This window comes from Alligator sinensis, unplaced genomic scaffold (genome assembly GCF_000455745.1).
Source record: "Alligator sinensis unplaced genomic scaffold, ASM45574v1 scaffold172_1, whole genome shotgun sequence".
NCBI classification, from domain to species: Eukaryota; Metazoa; Chordata; order Crocodylia; family Alligatoridae; genus Alligator; species Alligator sinensis.
The window spans coordinates 619,436-643,366 of record NW_005842168.1 but is presented as its reverse complement, the minus strand read 5'-3'; the positions used below and the strand labels follow the sequence as shown (position 1 = coordinate 643,366).

At 44.5% G+C, this 23,931-nt stretch overlaps 1 protein-coding gene across 1 annotated transcript in view; it reads left to right on the top strand.

The window, feature by feature from the left end:
• LRP8 (LDL receptor related protein 8) overlaps window positions 1–23,931 on the top strand; it is a gene marked incomplete at its 5' end in the record, with an annotated part of 254,035 nt that overhangs the window by 151,528 nt on the left and 78,576 nt on the right. The window contains one exon of the mRNA XM_025206670.1: window positions 5,390–5,512. Coding sequence (XP_025062455.1) covers window positions 5,390–5,512 — 123 coding nt within the window. The remainder of the gene's footprint in view (window positions 1–5,389; window positions 5,513–23,931) is intronic.

Below are 23,931 nucleotides of genomic sequence, written 5' to 3'. Positions count from 1 at the left end.
TAGTAATTCCCCACCACCACTTTTAAGTATCCCAAATAATGTTTTTACCCCCAGTTCCAACACAATGCCAGCACGTTTTCTCTGTTTTGAATATCATCCCATTGTTCCTAGCTATTTTTCCTTTTCACTCTGATTCTTCTCTGCCCTGGGAGTTTATATCCTTTGCAGGTTTGTAGACTAGGAGGCAGGTCCCTCTTAGATGTTTCTTAGCTAAGCTCTCTGTATGCATTGTTTCCTCATCTAACTACCAAGAATGGGGAAAATGGAAGGACACGAGGGGGCATCAGTGATGATAGCACCAGGAGGACTCATTTCACAAATGAGCAACATGATTTCTAATGAACAGGCAAGCACCCAGAGGCTTTTCACAATGGGACAAGGCCTGCATTCAGAACCTGAGTTAGGGCATCTAAATTACAGCAGGGAAAAACTTTTTGGCAACACGAGGAGCAGCCCCATGTTGGGACACTTAATATAATGCTTCCCTTGATCTTGGTGTTCTTCTGCTGCAGTTCGCTGCTCCTGAGTTTGTTGCTCAGACTTCCCATGAGGAAGAAGAAGAACACAAACTACTTTTAAACCAAGCCTCACATGGGAAAGGTGCCCAACCTGCTAATTATCCCCTTTGGGTTCTCAGTCTCTGTCGGCTTTACCAGTTTTATTTTCTATGCTGAGGTTTGTGACATTTCTGCCTCTCCAGCTGTGGACATAGGGGAAGACAAAACAGGTGCTAAAGGCAAGTCAAGCAAGAGTCAAAACAATTCCAGTCTCTCCTCTGTCATTCACTGTATCCGTTTGGGGTAGCGAGCATATGTTCCAGTGCAGGATTCAACGGCCTCCTCCCTCCAGCTATAAAATGGCATCGCAGTGTTGGGGTAGACTGGTGACCTGGCTTTTCGGTTACTATTATTTATTTATGTTCATCTTCAAGAGCCGTGCATGCAGACCTGCCTTACTCTGCTTACAGCAAGGAGAAGTGCTTTTACGGTAGTCTCTTGAGGACAATTACTTTTGCCTGGTTATTTCAGGAGGCCGGGCTGCTAAAACTATAAAAAGAGCCCACATCCTTTAGCGTTTTCCAAGAGGAAACGTGATTTGTATGTGACACCATCCATTTTCAGTACTAGGGCACGATGAAATGTTTGTACTGTGGTGTGGCTAGAAGATTTGTAACATCCAAAAGGACTAGAAATGGTTACCTGACTGTTTGTTTTGTTTTTTTTTAAAGAAGTAGTGAAAGCAGTTTTGATTTTAATTAAACATTCCTGGACTGAGTTGTGATCCCAGAGATCTCACGCTTGAGGGCCAGCAGCTGAATCTGACTGCAGATGCAAGTGAATGCCCGTCTTACATCAGGGATGAAAAGTGAATTTGATGATTTAACAGTCCTCCCCGTTGTTTGCAGTATGCATCACGTGACTTTGTTTTAATTAATACAGTGATTCAACTGATTGTGGACCATAGGTTCCACCACAGGAGAAATAAGATAAAGTAATCATTGGGGTTTTTTTAGATCATGTCAGCGTCCCGTTGAAAGATTAGACAGCTTGGATTCGAACAAAGGACAGAATGCATTGCTTTCATCCTGCTGATTTATCTGGCATTGGACTATTAGACCTCTGGGTGGGTCTAGCTGGCAGCTTTCTCTTTGGTTCTTCCATTGCTCGTGGGCTGTTGCATGCAGCTTCATTTTGCAGAAAGGAAGACTACACACAAGGAGCACATTAACACTTTCCAAAGGCCACCCTGTGACTGTCAATAATGTAGTTCTTCCCCCTTTTGTGAATCCTGGCAATATATTAATTGTACTGCTGAAGAACAGTGTCAAGGGAACAAAGCAATCAGTGGCACCATCTGCTGTGAGCAGGTTTGTGTTGTTGAAGGGACTGCATATCTCATCGCTCAGCTTTGTTGATGAACCCTTAAGCTTTCAGTCCTGTGTCCCAGAGACACCAGCCATCAGAATGCGAGTTCAGTGGGGGACAGGCTGTTTCATTCAAGGTGGAGAAATAGTCGTGTTGGTGTCTGTGCTGCCCCAGAAGAGGACAGAAGGGCTGGCGCTTTCTCACTAAGAACAGAACAGTGCAACATGATGGGAGCTGATATAGAAATAAAGACGAAAGAAAACAAAGAAATCCCAAACCCTACCATCTGCACCTGGCATCGTGCGAACCTGCACTCTGCTATCTGTTTCCTGAGTGAAAGTGGGAGTCTGGTTTCTTCTGCAGAGTCCACAACCCTCCCCTGAAAGCAAGTCCTATGGTTTGTACCTAGAGATTTCCAGACCTTGCTGGAGTGCTTGTGTGCATTGCTACTGTGGCATCCAGCCAGATTTACGCACACACATACACGCAATTTTATACAGACGCTGCCCTATCTTTGATGTGGAGAGGCAGCCTGCAGAGATGACAGACCCCAGCATATGCTGCTTTGTCTTGATTTGAGAAGTCTTCCATTGGGATGCTGGGATCAGTAGTCTGTTAGCTGAAACGGCTGTCCTGCAAGTGATCCAAGGCCATGCTCTGCAGAACTTTGTAGGTCTCATTGGCCCGTGGGTTTGTCATCTCAAGTGTAATATATCCAGTGCAGCTGACTAGGATCATAGAAATTTGGGCTGGAAGAGACCTCGGGAGCGTATTTAGTCCACCTCCCTGCTTAAGGCAGCATCATCCCTCTCTAAACCATCCCATACATGGCAAATGCAGTGGCCTCCCATTTCAGAAGCTACCAGGAATTTGGGGTGTGATAGGTTTTGATTATCTAGCCTGAGACACTGGAGGGACTGAATTGGATGTCAGGCTGGCTTGAGGCATCTCAAAATCATTAGTCTGGTTGGGTTTTTTTAACCTTCATTTGTACATTTTCTTTCTATAGTGGTGTCCAGCATCTTTGATTTTGAGAGACAAGGACATGTTGTCTGACTTAGACTGATGCTCATGGTAACAAAAGTCTGTCCCACCCCCAGCAGCCTTTTGGGATAGCAGGGTTAAGGCAGACCAGGTCTTGTATCCAGCCACATGCAAGGATTGATGTGGCCATCATCCATTCAGTCTGCCTTTTACTCCTTTGCCTCAGTGACCAGGCTCCCATTGATAGCTGGGTCAGCTGGAGGTAGCCTTTGGCATAGGGCAGTGGGCACCATCCTTTTTGGAAGTTGTCACAAATTAAACCTGTGCCTTTCCTGAGTATCACCACTCCCTTTTGTCTCCTTTCTGCTCCCTGTCCCATCTCTCCCATGCCACACAGAGGCTGCCAGTGCCACTTGTGCATACATGCTGCAGACTGGCCACCCCTGGCATAAGGCTTGAACTGATATCTCTGGGTACATAGCGAGATGTCTTGACTGCCTCTACCACCGCTATGGGCACCACTATACAAGGGGAATGAATATCCATTCCTCATAGGAAGTATGCCTAGAAAGAGGGCACATATGCTAAATGGTGCTCTGCAGCATTTCCTTCTTGGCAATGACTATGCACTTGGATGTCTGTTCAGAGAAGCAGTATGTTTTATGAATCGGAGATTAATATTGGGTCTTATCCATTGAAACTTCTCCAGAATCTCCTGTAGCCGGGTGCCCGGCTTTCTGCGTGCACAGCTGTCCCTCCCTTCTTCATAGCTTCCTCTCATATTGTCAGTTAACTCTTCTGTAACAAAGTTAGCATCAGATCTTGTCCGCATGTTGGGCTTTGATGCCCTCGGCCCCTGGCAGACATTCAGTTAAAGGCTTGTTAGGATCGATCTCAACAATTGCACCTCCTGCCATGCCACATGTGCATGGCAGGAGATGCATTTGTGGGATCGGGGACCAGATCCCACCAGATTGGTGGTGCAGGAGGAGCCTGGGGCTCCACCTGCACCAGCAAGTAGCAAGTCAGGGGCCTGGCGCTCCCGTGGCTGAGAGCATCAGTGAGCTGACCAGCCATCCCAGCCTCTGGAAGTGAACTGGGGTCTAGAAGAGCCATCTGTTCAATTTGAGGCTCAGTGGGAACCACCCACAAAGTTATTGCATGTATTTTGTGTAGTAATTTTAAGGATTATTTCCTGAGTTATTGCGCCATTAATTGCTTGAATTTGTGGCCAAGTTACTGCTTAAAATGCGATTACCTGATTAATCACGACTTAAAGTGTTAGTGTTTGCCAGGGGCGTTTCACCAAATCAGTATTGCTTTCACCGGCACTGAAAGTGTTTGCATTACTCTTTTTAGTGTGTGCATTACTCTTCAGTATAAATGATTGCATTACTGCAGGATGGGCTTGAGTAAACTTGTTGGGAAGAAACAGATTCCCTTTCCTTCCCTCTCCTTTTCCCATAAAAATTAACTACCAAAAAAAAATCGGGGACTGATTTAGTAATGGAGTTTTACTGATTGTAAAGCTGTCCAGTCTGAAAGTTGTTACTGCTGGGTGGCTGTTAGGGAACTTGCATAGGCAGAGTTTGGCTTTTTGAGTCCACTTCCCGGTATAAAAGTTGCAAAAGTCAGCTCCACAAATGACACAAACCAGCAACCTTGCTTGGCAGTCTCAAGGATTGAAAGGGTCATAGAAACTGGGTCTATCCAGAGGACTGGTTTCTTCAAGTCAGGGTTGAAGAATTGATACTGCTGGGTACTTTGTGCGGTATGAGCTCTGCAGATAAGGCTGGGGGAGGACTGGTTTCTTTAGGGAAACTGGTTTCTTCAGGTCAGGCTTGAAGAGCACTGGCTGATACTGCTGGCTGCTCTCTTGCTGTGCCAGCTCTGCAGATCGGGGAATTAATTGCCTGCATCCACCTGTCCCTGGATTCACTCGCAGGGTGAAGAGCTTGCTTCTGTCACTTAGATTTAGAAAGCTGCTAGGGCTTATTTTCAGTTTACTTTCTCCTGAAGCTCTGTGATATTTGAAGACATGTTTTGTGATTAGATACTAAAGTGATTGATACACCAGAAGTGCCATGAATAGGTCAAAGAGATAAAGATATAATTACTTGACTATAATATACTTCAGGGCAGGGACCCTGTCATCTCACCTGTCTGTAAATCATCCAGCATGCTGTCAGCTCCATATACATAGCAAGCAACGATAATAAAAAGCTAAGTAGTTGTCCTGATGTAGACAAACTGTCACCCACTTTTTACTCATTTTAGTTAACATGAAGGAAGACCTAGCCGGGTCCATTTCAAAGACATGTACAACTGAGGGGGTAGATGTTAGGGAGAGCAGATATAAAGCATCCTCTTTTGATACCAGCTGATCTATGGCTTTCAAAACCCGTGTTAGAATCTGAAAAATGTAACGATTCTTCTCCTGGTGCGGATGATAATGACGGCACTTCCCTTAGCAGGGATCAGTGCAGTGAATCACGCATGGTGCTCATCTGTGTTCTCCCTTGTTTTTATATTCCTTGCAGCAAAGAAAACTTGTGCTGAATCTGACTTCACCTGCAACAACGGCCACTGTATCCCGGACAGGTGGAAATGTGATGGCGAAGAGGAGTGCCCTGATGGGTCCGATGAATCTGAAGCAGCATGCAGTGAGTAATATGGGTGGCACAGGAAAGGGCATTATGAAAATGGCTTATGATGGTGCTGACTTCAGTCAGTCGTCTCTCACTGACATTTGCAGGGTGATCCTGATTATCAACATCCAATCATAGAATAATAGAAATTCAAGATGGAAAAGTTCTCCGAAGTCATTCAAGTCCTGTGGTTTCCAGCATCTGTGTCAGGTTTCCAGACTCAGACGTAATTTTGGGCTCCTATAAACGTGCTTCAGCAGACTCTGGTGTCATGTGTATTAACATCCCCACACCAAAAAATGGCAGCAGGGTGTTTTAAACTAAAGCTCTTTCAATGAGCTTTAGTTCAAAGCACCCTGCTGCCATTTTTCAGCACAGGGGAAGCTGATACATGTGATGCTTGGGCACTTTAATTAAAAGCATTTGCTAATTAAGGCAGCGCCCCGCGCCTCCCAGAATGTGTGTAAAAGTGCCCTTTGTTGTGTAACCTGGTATAAAAACAGCCCTTGTGTTATTGTATGTCACAGTTTGTACAGCTGGCTGGGCCATGGTTAACATTGGGACAAGTGATTAGCCCTGAATCTTCCTGATTAACAAGGGCAACCCTGTAGTACCATTTGTAGACCCTGGGGCACTCGTATATAGATATATATGGACAAGAAATCACTATTCTAGTTCCTTCCCAAAAGGGTGTAATGTTCACTGTATTCATTTCCTGCTAGCTTGCATTGCTGAGCACTTATGGCCTGCAATACAGACCACTGAAATGCTCTAATTAAAGCGCGTGCAGTGTCTAATGTGTGCAGTGTCCCGCGCTTCAAAATGGCACCCCCGCCACCATTTTGAAGCACAGGGACACTGAATGCATGAGACACGGAGGCTGCTGGAGCATGCTAATTAGCACAGTCCAGCAGACTCAATTAATCGAGTCTGCTCTGATGCACTGTAATTACACTGTGTCAGAGCAATGTCCCTGCACGTGTACAGACACCCCTAGGACTGAAATGCATCAGTGTACCATGGTACACTTCTGTCTTATCACTGAGGAACTGTGCAGTGTCATGGTAATGTGTCAGCGATGTTGTGGGGGGTTTTTGTCTCGGAGAAGGAACAAAGAGAAGTATAACAAAAGCAAGATGAGCTAAGTAAAAATAACCAAACCAGAAAGTAGATACGGCAGCAGCTTCCTGCTGTCTTACTACATTGGTGCCTTTATAAAAAAATAGTAAGTGGCAAGGACTGAATTTTCCTTGATCCAGTATGTTTGATCTCATTCCTCTCATGCTTTGAGGAGATTCATCTGCTTTTCATTGATCTGGAAGAGTGAAGAGTTATTAAACATTGACTGATGCTGAGCAGAAGGAGTACCTCCCCGGGATAAAGAACTGAAGCGCTTGGTAGCATGTGTGTGCACACACTTACATGCACACACTTGTGCATGCATATCTGTGTTGGGAGGACTAAAGGAAACAGATATAAATCACAAATTAAATTTCAAGTCATGTCCTACATGAGTATATTCCCAAGGGTCAGCAGTGGTGTTGGGGAGAGTGTTTTATCTGACTTCACAGTGAAGCACGTGGATGTGTACAGTTTGCCATGCTTACATTATTTTATTTTATTTTATTTTTAAGCCTATTAGCCTGTTCTCCATTGCAGACTAATTAAGAAAGATAAATGTACTTCCCTCTTGCAGGGAGTGACTGGAATCCTTTCTGCAGCCATACAGAGTGCTGAAATAATTACCGTAGCAGCATTAACATATTTATGTACTGTATGTTTGGGTCTCTCTCTCTTCCCTCCAATCCCCTTCTTAGTCAAAAGCCCTCTGAGAAATGCTACTTCCACTATCTGATTGTCATTGGATGGGGGTTGAATAGCTAAGCAGCTCCACTCCCAGCAGTCTCTGTCTGCAAATCTCCTGTCGGCGATGGCAGAATGGGCTATGTACAGAGCATGCCGCTCAGCATACTGTCCATGAGGATTTCTTTTGACCTCCATCTCTTCCTCCAGCCATTCGCCCCTGCTGGTGATCTGCTTGCTCTAAGGAGATCAGCCTGCAAGCTAAGTACAGGATAGGAGGCCAGACTTGTGCAGTTACCTGAGCACCAGCGTATTTAGCCATTTTATTCATGCGACTGCTGTCCCAAGAGATCAAAGTCTGCATTGTTTTCCAGTCAGGTGGTGAATGGGGAGCTGTGCCCTTGAAATGCCTTTCGTTGGTGATAATGGGAGTATGAAGGGGCGTGGGTTGTGTCATCTCAGACAAAAAGGAAACACCCTTTTGGGGGAGGGAAGAACAGTCCCCAAAGCAGAGAGGAATTAGAAAATCTGGGAAGGGAATTGGGATGCCACATCAAACGGGCACGGCAGAGCGGGGCCTGGGGAAGCTGCTCCTCTTTGTTTAGACAAGCTGACGTGTCCTAGTCCCACAGGGGAAAGATGTCTACTGGTTCCACTGATGATGCCCGGCAGGGACGCTCTCCTTCACACAAACTGGAGCGTAACCCTCTCTGTTACAGCATGGCTGAGACTGCCGAGGGCTTTGTGGCTGTCGCTAGGTGCATCCTTGGCTGCTCAGAAATTCATGGTTCCCAGGTCCCAGCCACTTGAACTAAAGAAGTATCTTTGTGATGTGGTAGCCGAACAGGGTCCATAACACGTGGTGAGATGGTTCTGATTCTCATCAGCAAGGGGCAGCATTACATGAATGAACTGGCCAGCGCACTATGGTTTTATGGCGGCCATGGGGAGCGCACACTGCAGTTGGAGCTGCTTTCCACTCTCTCCTGCCTTTCAGTTGTTAATAACCAGCACAGACAAATCCTCCTTCTGATGATATTACCCAGGCTTCACTGCAATCTAAGGATACTGGGCTTGTAATACAAGTTTCAGTTGAAACGGTTCTCGTTTTGTACGGTAGATGCAAGGATCCCAAGGCCAAAGACCACGGAGGGACTCTATGACCGGGAGCCACCCTGCTGTCCACTGTATTCTCATGTTTCCACTTGAAACCTGGAGTTTAGAGACCTGAAAAACACTGGGTGCCAGAATGGGGAAGCTGTGCTTGCCTCAGGATTCCCCAGAGCTAAGGTTCATTCTGGTGAAAATGAAGTTAGTTCTGAGCACTCAAAGTTCAGTTGTATGTGTACTTTAGTAGAAGGTTTTTTTTTTTTTATTTCCTGAACATTTACACTTCACTTTTATGTGACTTCAGCATGTGTTGAGATCTGTACAGCAACTTACAGATCCAAGTCCATCGTCTAGAAGCATATGCTGATTATATGTTAAGAGCATAACTGGGCAGCTGGCTCCAGTGTTTTGTAGAGGTTTCTACCATCACTGTGGGGACAGAAATGTGGTTATGCATCCTGTGGGTTATTAAAGAGAAAACTCTGCTACCCTCTGCTTTCAGTATTCTGCCCCTTCTCTTAAAAGAGAGAGAGAGCAAGCGAGAGAGAGAGAGTGTGTGTGTGTGTGTGTGTGTGTGTGTGTGTGTGTGTGTGTGTGTGTGTGTGTGTGTGTGTGTGTGTGTGTGTGTAAAATGTAGTCCCTAGGAGTTCAGAAGGCCTTTTCCCCAGATGCACCTCCCTTCATCAGTGCTTTCTTCTCTGATCGAAGCATGGCTGGAGTTTCTTCTCCCAGGGCTTGAGGTTGAACGGTAAGGAAGATGCCCTAGTGCCAGGGGCATAATCTCATTTTTGTTTCCAGGAATGCAGGACAGCTCTCAGAAGTCTCATTCTCTTCTGCTTTCCTTCAGTATAGAGCAGCTTGGGAACTGAAATGTCTCACCTCCAGCAAGATCAAACTGCTCTTTGAAACCAGCTGCTTTTAGATCGACTATGTAATTACCAGCTCCTTGACCAGATCCCAGCCTCATTCCTAGATTAATGAAACAAGAGGGCATGTCCCTTAGTGCCTAGGAGCCAGTGAGGACAAAGTCCAGATATCCTGAATACTGAATTTTAGAAGCTCTTCCAGCTGAGAATACTCCCCAAATTATGCTGTTCCTCTCAGCATCTGCATCTAACCAATTGCTGATGAATACTCTGGACACAGCTGGAGCTTCCTGATTGGTTGTCAGTGACATCACACCCATGCCTGGAACACGGAAATACAAAAGAGCTCATTCTCCTTTTTTTTGTATATTAAATCCCTTTTCCAGAAGCCATGAAATGCTTTGCTCTGGGCTTTTCTACACTTCTTAGTGTGCTGAAGTCCTGCAGCCTTGTTTCTCAGTGCATCCCCCACATGGTGGCATGACCATCACCAAGTTTTCAGGACAGCTGTCTCGCCTTGTATAAGACTGGCTGGCTGCACATCTGGCCTAAGGTCTGCTACAGCTTGCTTATGCCTCCTCCTTCCTCCCTGATGCAGTTTTTCAAACCAGACTCACTTTTGAGCCTGGCCCCTTTCCAGAGTTTTAAAACTTCTTAACTATAATTCAGATAGGGAGATCCTCATGTAGCCTCGTGCCCATGTGTCCTGCAACAGGGTGACCATGTCTCACATTGATGTATACTGTTGCGTGTGAGCAAGTGTGTAGAACAACAACAATTAGATACCCAAAGGCTGCTTCAGTGACACCCTTCATTGCTAGTGTTGTCAGGCCACATTTCTGCTAGATGTTTCCACTTTCAGAGGTTTAAAACTCAGCCCATTTTCTTTTAGAAACCCCTGGCTGTAACTTTTTGCCTAAGGTAGTAAGCAGGTGTTTTTTGCCCAAAACTGAAAACAGGATGGTTTATTTAGCTTTTTACGAGTGAAACGAGCACTCAAGGACAAGGTACAGAGGACTGACAGTATCAATACCTCGTACCCTCTGCAAACTCAAATAACTAAGATGGGACACATCCACCAGATTTGAATGGGTAAGTCCCTATGCTTAAGGCTCCAGAAGAGTATGAAAACACCCGACAGCATCCATACAGGAACCTCCTTTCTAGCCTTAGGTCAGTGGTTCTCAACCTTTTTGCCATAGTGCGCCACACTTGCAGCTCTCAATGTGTTATGTGGGTCGCACCTACACAATTTACTTCCTGTGCATCCATTTAAAAATGTTTAGTTTTTTAAAACATAGGGCCACATGCACGTCCTGGGTTGAGAACCATTGCCTTAGATGTTGATAGTCAGGTTAGCCCTGAATATGGAGGCAGGAAGGAACCCATCACAAGTACCTTTGGTACAACTCCCACCAATCCCGGTTAGCTTGGGCTATTCATTTATTTTTTACTGGGGTTCTTTTGCAGTGTTCATTCTTGACCGATCTATCAGGGTCTGATCCAACACGCTTGTTCATGTGAGGAATTTTTACTTGAGAAAACCCCAATTGAATTGTAGTAAGTCAGAGTTTGCAGGGTCACACCCCCATTGGCTTTTTAATGAGTGTTAGAGATGCTTAGTTTGTAACCCAGACCAATTTCTGTTCTTGGAAATTAGAAACAGTGCAATTAAACCCTGAGCTTTGCTATTATTTGTTGTTATGCACCAGCAAGCAGTTCCTTTTTATCAGTTTTCAGACAGATCCCTGATTCAAACATGCATCTCCTGCTACATTCAAAGGCATTATTCATACAGTGTGCAAGTATCCCTATTAACTCAAGATCCTACCATCTGTTAGTTTCAGCACCATTATTTGGTGGCTTAATTTATTTGGTCTACTTTGGCTTTTTTTCCCCCTTTCTTTTACAGAATCCCAAAAGCTTGCTTGTCGCTTCTGCAATTGGTTTAAGTCCAACTGTAGACTTTAATGGTTTACTTCTGTGGTTTTAAATGGGAGCAGAGTGATCCCATGTTAATTCTGAAATTGCCAATGAGCTAAGAGGGAGAATACACAGACAGGGTCAAAAAGTTGTACATGTCAAATGAGGCTTTCAGAAAAAATGAATTCATATTAATGGGTTAGAGTTTTTATTCACAACCTTGGTTGACAGTCAGCATGTCGGAGACATGGGTAAGATGGACCAGGAACAAAGAAGTAGCTGATAGGTAAGACTGAGTTGTTGCTGCTGCTGGGAAGGGAAGTTTAACCAACAGCCTGGGCTGCCTTTGTGGTATTGAGAGAGAGATGTTCATTGTGGCCCTTGTCTCTGGGATGCTACCTACCACAGCCCCTATCCTTGTGACTCTCTGGTAAGACACTATTTTCAAATAAATCCTTGATTTTTTTTTTTTTTTTTTTTTTTGATTTAGCCTTCAGCCTCCTGGTTCAGGGGCGGTCATTACCTTGCACCGGCAGCAACCAAAAGGAAATAAATAAAGTGTTTTATTATTATGTTCTTTTAAGGTAAATACCATAGAACAACCGACAGGAAGTGCATAGCGGGGAACACGGGAATCTCCTGTTTCATATAAGCCATTGTTGTGTTTCCTCGTCTGCAGCCAGGGACTTCTCTGAACTCACAGACAGTACCATGGATCAGTTGGTAGATGGTCCTCTGAAAAGATGATGATGGTGGTGGTGGTACAGTTGGCTGTAGTATTCTTGGAGCCCTGCAAATGACATTGGTAAAGACAATGGCAAAGAGTAGCTGGAAGCCTATTAGAGCTTAGTTAGTTCCTCATCAGCATCTATTTTGCAGGGTAGAGAGAGCTACTTATTTCAGAGGAGAGTGAAATCTGTGAGAAACGTTTAACTGTTCACTGCACGGCTACTCGACAGATCAGCAAAGGCAGAGAATGCCACAGCCAGCTGCCGCTCGCGAGAGACCTCAGCAGGTGGAAAATACTTCCTCCCATTAGGGCTTGGCCAGAACCCCACAGTTATTTTCACTACTCTTACAAAAAGCATCATGGGAGCTTTCAATAACAAGGTGAGCTCTTTTTTTTTTCCATTTAAAAAAGCCACCTCCAGCAACCTGGCATCCCCTGACACTGTTGACATACTGTTTCTTCCCAGTACCACACTGGGGTCACTGGTAACGCAATGGTCATCCTTCTGAGTCATGAGCACCAGCTCAAGCAGCTTCTTGGGTTTTCCCCCAGAGTTCAAGTTAAACTCTTTTTAGCTCAGGAGAGAACAATTAACCAGACAATGTTACTGGTTGCACGAACAGGCCATGTAGAGAAGTTGGGGAATCTCCATCCCTGGAAATTTTCAAGAGCAGGTTGGACAGACACTTCACTGGTATGGTTTAGTCAGGGGCAGTCCTGCTTCAAGCAGAGGGCTGGACTGGATGGCCTTGTGAGGTCCCTTCCAGGCCTAATTTCCTATGATCCTAAGAAATAATACAGAACGTATTTCCCTTCGGTATGAACCATTATCGTTGCGTTTTGGACAGCATAAGATGCTTACTTACATTGCAGGCTGGCTCGATTTGCCATGAGCAATGGACTCAAAAAAGGGCAATCAGTTTAGTTAGGAGCTTTGCATTGAGAGTGTTTTTTACAAGAGAATTATCTGAATTTCTAGGAAGCCAATAATAAGCAGCTTGCTCTTATCCAGCTTCTTGAAGCAGGGGGAGGTGGGATGTAATTTTTTCTGAGCTAACAGACTTCTAGCAAAGTTACAGCTTTTGATACCTGATACTGTTTCAACCTCATTGCTGAACCATTTTGCTTTTGTGCAGCATTTGAACAGGAGCGTTTTAAATCTCCCTCTGAAGTATTTTGCTTATTTAACCAGTGACTCTTTTTTAAAGGCTCTAGAGAAAAATAAAAATCGCTAACAAATGGTAATAGTGCTGATGGGAACACAAATTAAAGGGGTAGAAAAAGCAAGAGAAAATCTAAGCTGGCAAACTCTAGCCTCAGGACATTGTATGTATAATGAGATCAAGGAATGCAGGCAGCATAAATTTACCACTGACTTTCTTATCAGACACGTGACGCTTTCTTAGTGAATAGCAGAAATTATTATACAGATGAGTGCAGTGAAGAGTTATGGGGGAGAGAAGGAAGGAGGGGAAAGCTGATACCATATTCCATATAATGGAGTGATGATTTAAGTAGGGCAGGTTTAATGAGCAGCATTCATGGAAATGGATTTTTAAATGGAAATATGACTTGAAATCAGACTCTGAATTTGGATCTCAAATACCAGCAGTTCATGCTTCTGCTTCTGTTTCTAAATGCATATCTCAAGCTGTTCAGGGAAATGTATCTAAAGCTGACAGTTTTATTTTTAACTGATACTATTTGGGGACCTGAAGCACCTCCATGCACTATTGGTGCTCTAATATATAAAAATAAAATAATTATTTCTGTCTTGTGGGTTTCTATTATGTTTCACCAAACAAAAGACTGTAATTGCCAATACTTCTCAACCCTTTTCACATTCCCTCTTTTGGAAGATATTCCCCCCCAACTCCAGTGTGCCCATTCACCCCAAAAGAAATTGCTTCTGTGTTATTCCTCTTTGATCCAGGTCTCCCACATGACTGACTTTGTTTGATGACATTACTGTGGGTTTGTGGAAAGCTAATTAATAGGCTGTTCCTTGCCCTTGGAAATTTCAGTTCCAGAGGATAATGATGGGATGTCTCATTCAGGACCTTGCACACACACTGGGCCACTGAACTTTGAGTAGCATTAAAAAAAAGAAGAAAAAATAGGCCAAATCAGCCATGGACAATTAGATATCAAGTTCTAGGTCCTGAGCCTGTAACACAGTTTTACTGGGCTGTTTACAACAGAGGCAATTATAACAGAGACAATCTATGTATGGCTATTAGGATTTGTGTGCACTTATAGGGAGGGGCTTATATTAATAGAGGTCCATTCTTTGTTACTCATATTTATACTGATTGCTGATTATATCATGAGAGGCGTGAGCAATTACAGATTGGAGCAGTGAACATATGATGCACAGGTGCCCATTTTTATAGCGGGTAAATCAAACTCCTTGCTTTTAACTGCACCAACAGCGGTTCCTTGCATAAAATACAATAACTTAGATAATAGTCGTGTTAGTGTTCTCCAGAAGAACAATGGGCCGGATGGAGCTATGTTGATTTTTACCAGCTGAAGATAACCCAAAGTCTCCATCACATCTGTAAAACAGACAGAGTAGAAGATATACATTATAGAAGTGGGATAGATTAGAGAACAGGAAAAAAATCCAGTTGCAGTATTCTTACTATAGGTGTTGTGACTGGAGGGACAGAAAGAGCACATTTTCAGATACCTGGATTGAGGCTGCAGTGGTGATACTTATATCTTGTCAATTGGTTCAGATCTAATACGGAAATCACTGAGAGACTAAAAATGGAGCCTTCTCGTCCAATTGTTGCTGTGCTTTAATTCTGTACTCAGTATAGTGTCCACATTGTTCACAAACTTTTGTCAACATTTTACCAGCTTCAAAGCATAATTGGCAAAGAATCCAACTGCAATTCTTTGACATGCTAGCTGGTTTGAAGATTTGACTAAGAGATTATCCCAAGCTGCTACAAACACCTTTGTTTGCACGCTGGGAGCTCCTAGAATCAGAGGAGTTTGAGACGAGAAAGGCCAGTTAGGTCTTTTGCTCCAACTGCATCTTAATGCAAGATTATTCTCTGGTGTGTATTTACTATTGTGCTCATCAACCTTATTTTACATGTCCTGATCAATGCCAGCTCTTCTCTTGCGAGTCCATGCCACATTGAGAGATCACTCTCATAGAAGTTTTCCTGCCATTCAACCTAAGTACTCTCTTTCATATTTCCATACCATTACTCCTAGCATTAGCTCAAGAAGCATCCTTTACTGTAGCTCCTCAAATATTTCTAGGTGCATCTTATTTCCCTCTGATCATCAGAGCTCAGTTGCACTGTTTCCCCTTGAGTCCTTCAGGGGAGTTTTTTACGCACAAAATTAGGCTGGCCTCATCAGACTGCCCACCTTGGCGTCTGGGTTGGGGCCACTAGCTATTACGTCCCTTCTTCCATGCTGTGTGACTTCCACATTTCACTCACCTGCAGGTGGAATTACATATGTCATTTAACTCTGCAGGGTAGATAACGATTAGAGGGCTGTTGCAGTAAAAGCCTTTAAATAATATTTATTTAAAACAAACATACATTCTTAAAGAAAAATATTAAAAATTCACATCATACCAGCAATGTTTTCCAGTGTTTTAGGCCCAATTATGGAGAGCTATAGGAGGCTCCTTTTTTCTGATTTAATTCCTAATTCACATATTATTACCCTGCAACAAAGCGGCTTTTTAACGTTACATCCCATTCGTTGACATTTGTGACACTCCTATGCTTCAGATCTACTCTGAGGCTTTGTTAGTCAACTGTTATAAAGATGCTGGCATTTAAATGATATTCCTTCTGGCCTAATACGTTCATACAGTTCATAAACATGAATGGCAGTAAAAGGTTTTGAAGCTATCATTTTATAGCTGTAATTAATCTTATATCTATTCCAGTTGGGGAGGGGAAGAGGGTTGAGTATTCCAGAGTCTTGTATGGCCAATTATTTTACAGCCTATAAAACTTAAACGTTAAAATCTGAAGAGGCTTTGGAAGATATTCAGACAGGTTTCCACCTCTGATTTGTTTCTATCCTTAGTTTACTTCATATTTGCTTTCTGAAATTAATATTACTAGATATATGTTAGTGGAGTGGACATACCCCAGCAGGATTAGCAGTAGGGTCATTCTTAAACCAACAAGCTGGCATCTTTATTTTACAGTTTTCAAGGAAATCCTGAGAAGTTTTGTAGGCTCAAAATTTAGCAGTTTGTTATAACAAAAGGTGGTTGCGGTAGGGGGTAATTAAGACAACATTTCCCAAAGCTGAGATGAATGGGGGACGTTTCTGAAAAGCAAAATTAAATTTGGATATTGCTGGGCTGCATTGGAGGCCTGAACAGAACAGAGTTAGCTGCTGCACAGCAGTCAGAAGTGGAACAGGTCACTCTCATCTTGTCCCGGTTGAGTGAAATGATTATAAAAAAGAAACCGCATAAATGGTGAGGATGACAACAGCATTTTGTACCTTTTAATGAGGGAGCTGGAGAACCAGAAGTATCCTGGCTGTGGAGATCTGTGCTGTCATAGCTAGACTGCTGTGACCCCTTTGCTGGCTTGTTTAAAGCTTCCCCGGGCATTTTTGCAGTGTAGACCTCCTCTGAGAGCAGTTTGGATCTTTCTTTTGTGCATTCTCTGGGATGCAACAACCTTTTTCCATATCTGCAAAGCATATTAACCAGTGTCTTAAAACAGCCATGGCCAGGGCTCCTCTCTGGGGATAGTGTATTCAGTATCCAGACTCAAGTGACAGGTCTCAGGTTAGCCCACCCCTTCTCAGTCTTGTGATTTGTATTATCCTAAAAAGATTCAGTTCCTTTCTTTTAAGTTAGACCTTACATGTGCAAAAATCCATATCCAGGTATTCCTACCAGCTGTCCCCTTTTAGGAAGTAAAGTCAACACTTTTATGTATTTCTGTTCCCCTAGGCATTTCCCTCTGGTGTTTATAAGTGTTTAATATTATATAAAAAAGGCTTCATTTACATGGATAAAGACCATGAGCTGTATCTTTTGGCACGCAGATACTGGTTGATAAAGCTGGGCATAGCCTGCACAGCATCTTATACCAGCTGTAGCTTGTTAAAGTCAGTGAGCTCACCCATAGGCATATTAAATTGCAAAAAGCAAGTCTGGAGTTCACTGTCAGTGAAGCTGATTCTGGGGTGAAGTTTCTGCAGTGGAAGGAAGCGTGCATTGTTCATTGTTCTGGGTGTGCACATTGGTGTTCTTGGGCAGCATCCCAAACGCATTGGATTTGGATTCACATCTTGGCTGCAGGGCTTAAGAGTTGCCTATTCCATCTTGGAAGAAAGTTGGTAAAAGATAGACTTTCATTTTTTGATAGGAAACTCAGTAACAGTAATAACAGCAGGGTCTTGTCAGCATCTGTCTTTCCATTCTCACATGTAAATGCATCAGTCATTCTGATTCTTACACATGTTTAATTCTTGCTTTTATTTCTAATGCCTCTTTTTGCACAAAGTTCCAGATAGCCTCTGAATTCCTCTCCCCTCACTGCTGCATGGCTGGAGAGCCCTTGCTTTGAAGCTTGGTTTACGACATTGAGGTTGACACTTCTAACAAAACAGCTTCCCTTTGCACGGCCCCAAGCTAGCAATGTGGGGGCTATCCATGAAAGCACACAACGATTTAATTTAGACTGTGGTGTACTTCAGCGTGCAGATTGTTATTCTGCATCCAGATTCAGAGGGAAAATAGTTTAAAACAAATTGTTACGGAAAAGCAAGGAACATCCTGTAGTACTGACAGCTACCAAATGCCAGTTACTTCCCTGTTGTTGCAAGAGCTGGACATTGCCAGGCCTTCCCTGCTTGCACTCATGCCATGTTATTGTGGGTAGGCTTGGTACTGTGCCTTGCAATTGTGTGTGAGGTCTTGAAGTGGTGATCTGGGGAATTTCCATGGCTCTAAGGAACTGGACTCGATGCCAAGGGCCATCCCCCTCCCAACCCCCTGAGACATGCTCCAAGGGACTGACTGGATTCCCGTCCAGCCCTGTGTTCCTAAATGATGTAGATCTGTTATAATGTGCTTAGGTGAACATCCCTTGGAAAACAGCATTTCAGAATTTAAGCAGAAAATTGCTGAAAGGGTATTTTAAGAGAACATCTCCACCCATTAACAACTATATGCCCTAAATTCCAGCTGTTTAGTGGAGACCTACACAATTTGTCTTCATAAATGTGATCACTTGGTTTGGCAGCTATCATCATGTTTGCTTATCTGTGCACCTTTTGTGGCCCCCATTTCCCATTGATTAGAAGTGCTTCTCGGGCTTTGTACTCCTTACGGACGGTTATAGTCAGGATGGTGTTCGACTTTCTTACTGTCTGTAAAATGTTTTAACTCTGGCGTTTTGTGTTTTTGGGGGTTTTTTGTTCCTATTTTGATTAGAACTGTAGTCATCTCAGAAAATGAAAGCGAGAGAATGAGCCTAGACAAAGAGAAAATGAAAGAGCAGCTGCTGATACAGAGGTGCATACAAGCCAGAGGGTATGTGCTGGACTCCTGCTGTCTTGCGGGATTTCTGGTGAATTTGTATTCACCCGTCGGTTTTAAGTAACTAGGGGATGTCCAACTTCCAAGCAGCTGTGCCCTCCTGATTGTACCAGGGAAAGACACAGTCTCCCTTGGGCTGCACACCACATGGATGCCCCCTCACTGCTGCACCACCCGCCCGTGATCCCCACCCCCCCACACCCAGTGGACTGCATTCCCACCCCACTGTGACACCATGTGCCTGTGACCATCCCCCTCCCGACCCCCTGAGTCTCGCACTGCACTGTGTACCCACACTCGCCTTCCACTCCTTGCACTACCACGCTGGGAGGGGGGACCCAGAGCCTCCAGCTGTTTTTGGAGAACCTCAGGTTTCTGACCTAGGGAGCAGCAGCTGGGCAGGAGCTTGGGGCCTGCAATTTAACCCTTTGTGGGCTGCCTGTGACCCATGAGCCGCCAGTTGGACAGTCCTGCGGTAAAGGTGTAAATGGCAGCATGAATCCTCAAAGTCTGCTTCTTACCCCACGGGATAAAGAATTAATTTGTCTTGCACCAAAGAAGAGCTGAGCTATCAACGTGTGCTCACAGTATGGGCACCTACACACCTGCCCAATGCCTGCTCTGCCATGTGCTAATTAGCATGTGTTGGAGCAGCCTCAGTGTCTCATGCATTCAGCATCCGCACGCTTCAAAATGGGGGCGGGGGAGGTAGTTTAACTAAAACTTGTTTTTATTCTCTCGAGAGCCACTCTAATTAAAGCACCCCCTCCGCCCCACTGCTCCGGAGCATGTGTAAAGACGCCCTATGTGCAGATCCAGTTTCTGACCTCATTCACACTAATGAACATTAGAGTAGTGGTACTGAAATCACTGGGCCAGGCTTTCCCCTGCATTGCGTTACTGGTGCTACTAGTTCCCTGAGTGGCTTGGAGTTCATGTGATGGCTCCAGAGCTGTCCACCGTTGGCTAAGTAGAGATGATGGAGCAGCACTGCCATGATCACTGCCTGGCATGTTGCTCCTTTTGCACTCACTGACATCACAGTAATGACTATTTATAGTGTAGCAGGGCTGCGGTCAGAACTGGGACCTCATTGTCCTGGGTGCTGTACGACATACTTAAGAGCAGCTTTCTGGCTTTTGTAACATATACCAAGGGATTACATTTGGCAACCAGGTAATTTTAAACCATTTTTGGTTTCTGTACACCCAGAAGGGGAGAAGCAATGTAAAATAATCTAAGGGCATATAGCCTGGAGGAGCAGAATGTTGCAAAGAACAGATTGGTTTAAATGAAACAATCAGAAAAAGTACTGTCCCTGAATAACTGCTAATGTGGTAGATTCAGTCAGCAAATGGAGTGTGTTGGTTAATTGCTGTAATATAGCAGTTCTCAACCTTTTTAAATTCCAGGCTCCAAAACTTTTCAGAGTGTAATGGCATCCTATTAAACTAATATAGTGTGAATATTTAAACATAATTCTAGCATTAATTAGGATGCTATTAATATTGATACCATGGGCTGGAAGGGACATGTATCAGTATGTCCCTTCCAGCCACTCCTCACATTATGTGTGTGGTTTAGCACCTTGTTCCTGGGCACCAGCAGGGACAAGGTGCTAAGCTGCACACACAACATGTGAGGAGGACCACTAGGTGGGTAAGAGGGAGAGGGGGTGGGCGGAAGGACACAGGAGGCCCAGGCCGGGGGAGGGAGCTGGCCAAGGGGTGTCATGTGCAGCTGCTGCCACTGCTGCCATGTCTGGGTGGAACTGTACCCTACGCTACCTGCAGAGCCAGATTGGGAAGTGGCTGTGGCAGGAGCACATGCTCTTGCTGCTGCAGCCCTTCATGGTCCAACCTTGCGCATTGGCTCCTGGAAACAGATGCATGGGGGGGCAGGTGGAACTGTCCCAGGTGCCTCTGTTTTCAGGAGACATGTCGGAGTCGAGCTGAGAAGAGCCTGCAGGAGAAAGGTGCACCTCTGTTTTCAGGAGGCACCTTGGGAGAACTGCAGCAGAATCAGCCTGCTTGCTGACACAGTGCAGTGCAGGCAGGCATGCCTTTCTCCTGCAGCCACTTCTCAGTTCGACTTCAATGTCTCCTGGAGCAGAGGGGTGTGGGACAGTTTCACCCCATGGCGGGCGCAGTGGTTAGAGGCACCTAGTTGAGAACCACTGACTTAGTAAGCATTTTACACGAGCCCTATGCCTGAGTTTCCATGTGTGTCGCGTAACCACGGCTGAGAATTTGGGCTGTTGCATTCACTAGGATTACAGTTCTTCAATGCCTATATCACTGAGACCAACGCCTGGCCTGGAGTCACTCTCTGTGCACAGACATATGCCGTTGATAGCCTGATCCGGTGGGAACTTCCAAGTAGCGTTCCCTTCCCAGACCCAGTCGCCTTGTCCCAGGGTTTAACAATGCATTTGATATGCAGACTTTCCTGAGCGAGGCTGAGCAGTCATTCTGTTTATTGATTGTCTTTTCGCAGTAAACGCAATATGTGATGTTTCAACTTTCGAGTACTTGATTGGTGTCGCTGTTGAAACAGAACACTAATCAAACACATTACTGCAGCTGAAATGATTCACGGATGGTAGGGAATGATGAATAGGAGCTACTGAAAAAAGGCATTTGAGGTCCTGTACATATAACAAGTTGCTGTGAACCATGATGTACCTCGGGAGTGGCCAGCCTGTAGCATGGGTGCCACAAGTGGCACGGGCACCCTTTTGTGCGTGACATGTGGCGGACTGGCAAGGGGATGGGCAGCGCAGTGATGACAGATAGGGCAGCGAGCAAAAAGCAGGGTATCAGATCAGGCAGGGAGCTCAGGGCAAGAAGCAGAAAGCAGAGGAGCAAGTCAAGCAGGGAAAAGGGATTGGAGTGGTCAATAGAGAGGTGTGGGGCTAATTTGTGGCATGCTTGCCAAAAAGTTGCCTCCCATTGAGGTAGCTCATAGATTCATACATGCTAGGGTTGGAAGGGACCTCAACAGATCATCAAGTCCGACCCCCTGCCTAGGCAGCAAAGAGTGCTGGGGTCAGATGACCCCACCAGGTGCCTATCCTTACAGAAAAGGCGAATTACTAGTAATAATGGGCTTTTTGCTGATTAGCAAAAAAAAAAAAATGAAGCTATGAGGAAAATAAATAATGTGAGCTTTGGATACGGTTATTTGAACTTCTAGATATTTCAAGATTTAAAATTTTTTTTACAAATGGCTTACCTTCGCTCCCCCCCCCCTATAAATAGCAACAATGGGTATTTTGTATCAATGCCCCCTTCCTAGGTTCCACAATGTGTTCATTTAAAAGAAATAATAATGCTGTGGAAGATTACAATGAGTACAATCTAGCTTTTTTTTTTCTTTGCATAATTAAAATCCCATTTTGTTTGCATAATTATATAACTACTTATCTGATAGAATTGCTCCCAATCCATTATATTCAAACCAGACAGCACAGTAAGTAAACTGTGTTAAAGGGATTAAAGGAATATTGTCAACCTTAAAAAAAATTACATTTTAAAATACTTTTTTCATTAAGCTTCCCTACCCCTATTCCTTCCAATTTGCATTTCCATCCGATAACCACAGTGTTTTGCAAACCCTGCTGACCTCCATATTATTTCTTGCACTCAAAAGGGGGCTAGATGCTTCTCTGCGGTCTTATAATAGAGTTCATTATCCAGGTACCTGCAGTTGCATTGATTGACTCGGGCACCTCTGGGGGTCCTGTGTGAAACCAGGGGGTTTTTGCCTACCCTGTGCAGCTGCAGCCGTCCTCTGGCAGAGGGCTGAGGGAGGAGGAGGTTATCATGCTTACAGTAATATGGTCACATGACTCCTCTAAGGCCAGGGATTGATTCCATCCTTCCATTGTATTCTTTAATTGAATGAACATGTTTATTGTAGCTGCTTTGGCAAACTTGAATATTCAGGATCAATTAGAATGAGGCAAAGGAGAACTTGGCACAAAATGTAGCGAGGGACGTGCCATGCATGGGGTGGAACAAGTGGAAGCAGAAAGGCATGGGGAGGGGTGCAGAGTGGGGGTGAAGGCATGAAAGGGAAGCAGGACCTGGCTTCAGTGGTGAGCACAGCTATTCCCATTTTAAGAATGAGGTATCAGTAGAAGATTGGTGTGTTTCCAGTTTACTAGAGTGGCCCACGGTTGCACAAGAAACCACCAGCAGGTACAAGGCTGGGTTACTTTGGGCGCGCTGCGGAATTCTTGAGTGTCTCGGTTTCCCCATCTGTAAAATGGGGATAATGGTACATCTGCAGGACTGCCAACAGTGGTATCAGTGAGCAGTATTCATGGTGCCAACCTATGCTAAGTAGCTTAACTAAGTCTTGTCAGTTCTGTTTATTCAGGCCCCTAAATACCTACCGAGGTAGTCATGTCGTTTCCAAATGTGGCTGGATGTGACCAAGGAGTGAAAGATCCCCTGCCTTGCACTCAGTCCCCTTGCTATCCAAAATCCTGCCAGAAAAGTTTCTGATTGGCTGAGATAATGTCCAGGCCATTCCCAAGCCATTCATTAATTTCTCTGAATGTCCTCTTAATTAAATTTTACTATCCCCATTTTGCCAGCAGAGTGAAGGAGGCAGAAGGATAAAAGCCAGTGTTTTCAGAAGAGCCCAAGTGAAGATGCCCAACATGGGGGATGTGGTTTTTAAAAGGGACTGGTGATTTGCGTTGCATCGGTTCCTGGGCACCTTGGTTGAGATGTCCTGCTTTCCTTCTATCCAGGCAGGTAGTCAAATATTGAAGCTTCCCCTCAACAGCTACTTGGAAAGGTCATCTGTCCCGTGCACATGCTGGATGGGTGTCTGCCCATGTGTGTGCTTAGCTGGCATGTGTACACGCATCACTTCTGTTGCGTGTGCAGTGATGGGTGTGCATTTTCAAAATCTGGGGCCTCAGTGACTTGTTGAAAATTGCTAAGGGAGGGTATGAATGTCAAGCTAGAATCAGGACGCAGGAGTGCCTGACTCCCAGCGCTTCACTCTGCTTCCAGGCGGTGTCTTCCCATAAGCGTTAGTAACTAACAGTTTCTTGTTCTTTGGGAATTGCTGCTGTTTTGATGCTCGTAACAGACTTGGATGGCCTGACTTTTCAGGCTAAGGGCCCAAGGTTACTAATAATGACACTGGAAGTATGGGTTGCTCAGATCCTTTGCAGACTGGTCTATTAGAGGTGTAATGCCTGCATTGTATTGTCCAGTAGCTGGTAATGCTCTGTGGCTTAGCAGAGGTCCGAATTTTCCCTATTCCTTATTTTATAACTTGGTTCTGACATTTTTAAGAAAAAAGTTTTTAGCACTTTAAGTGTCAGGAATACCAGAAAAACAGAATGTTTCTTGTTTTATCATATCCTCCCTTTTAATTACTATGGTACCCTAGCTTAGCCAGTACATCTTATTAATTTTAACAAGATCTG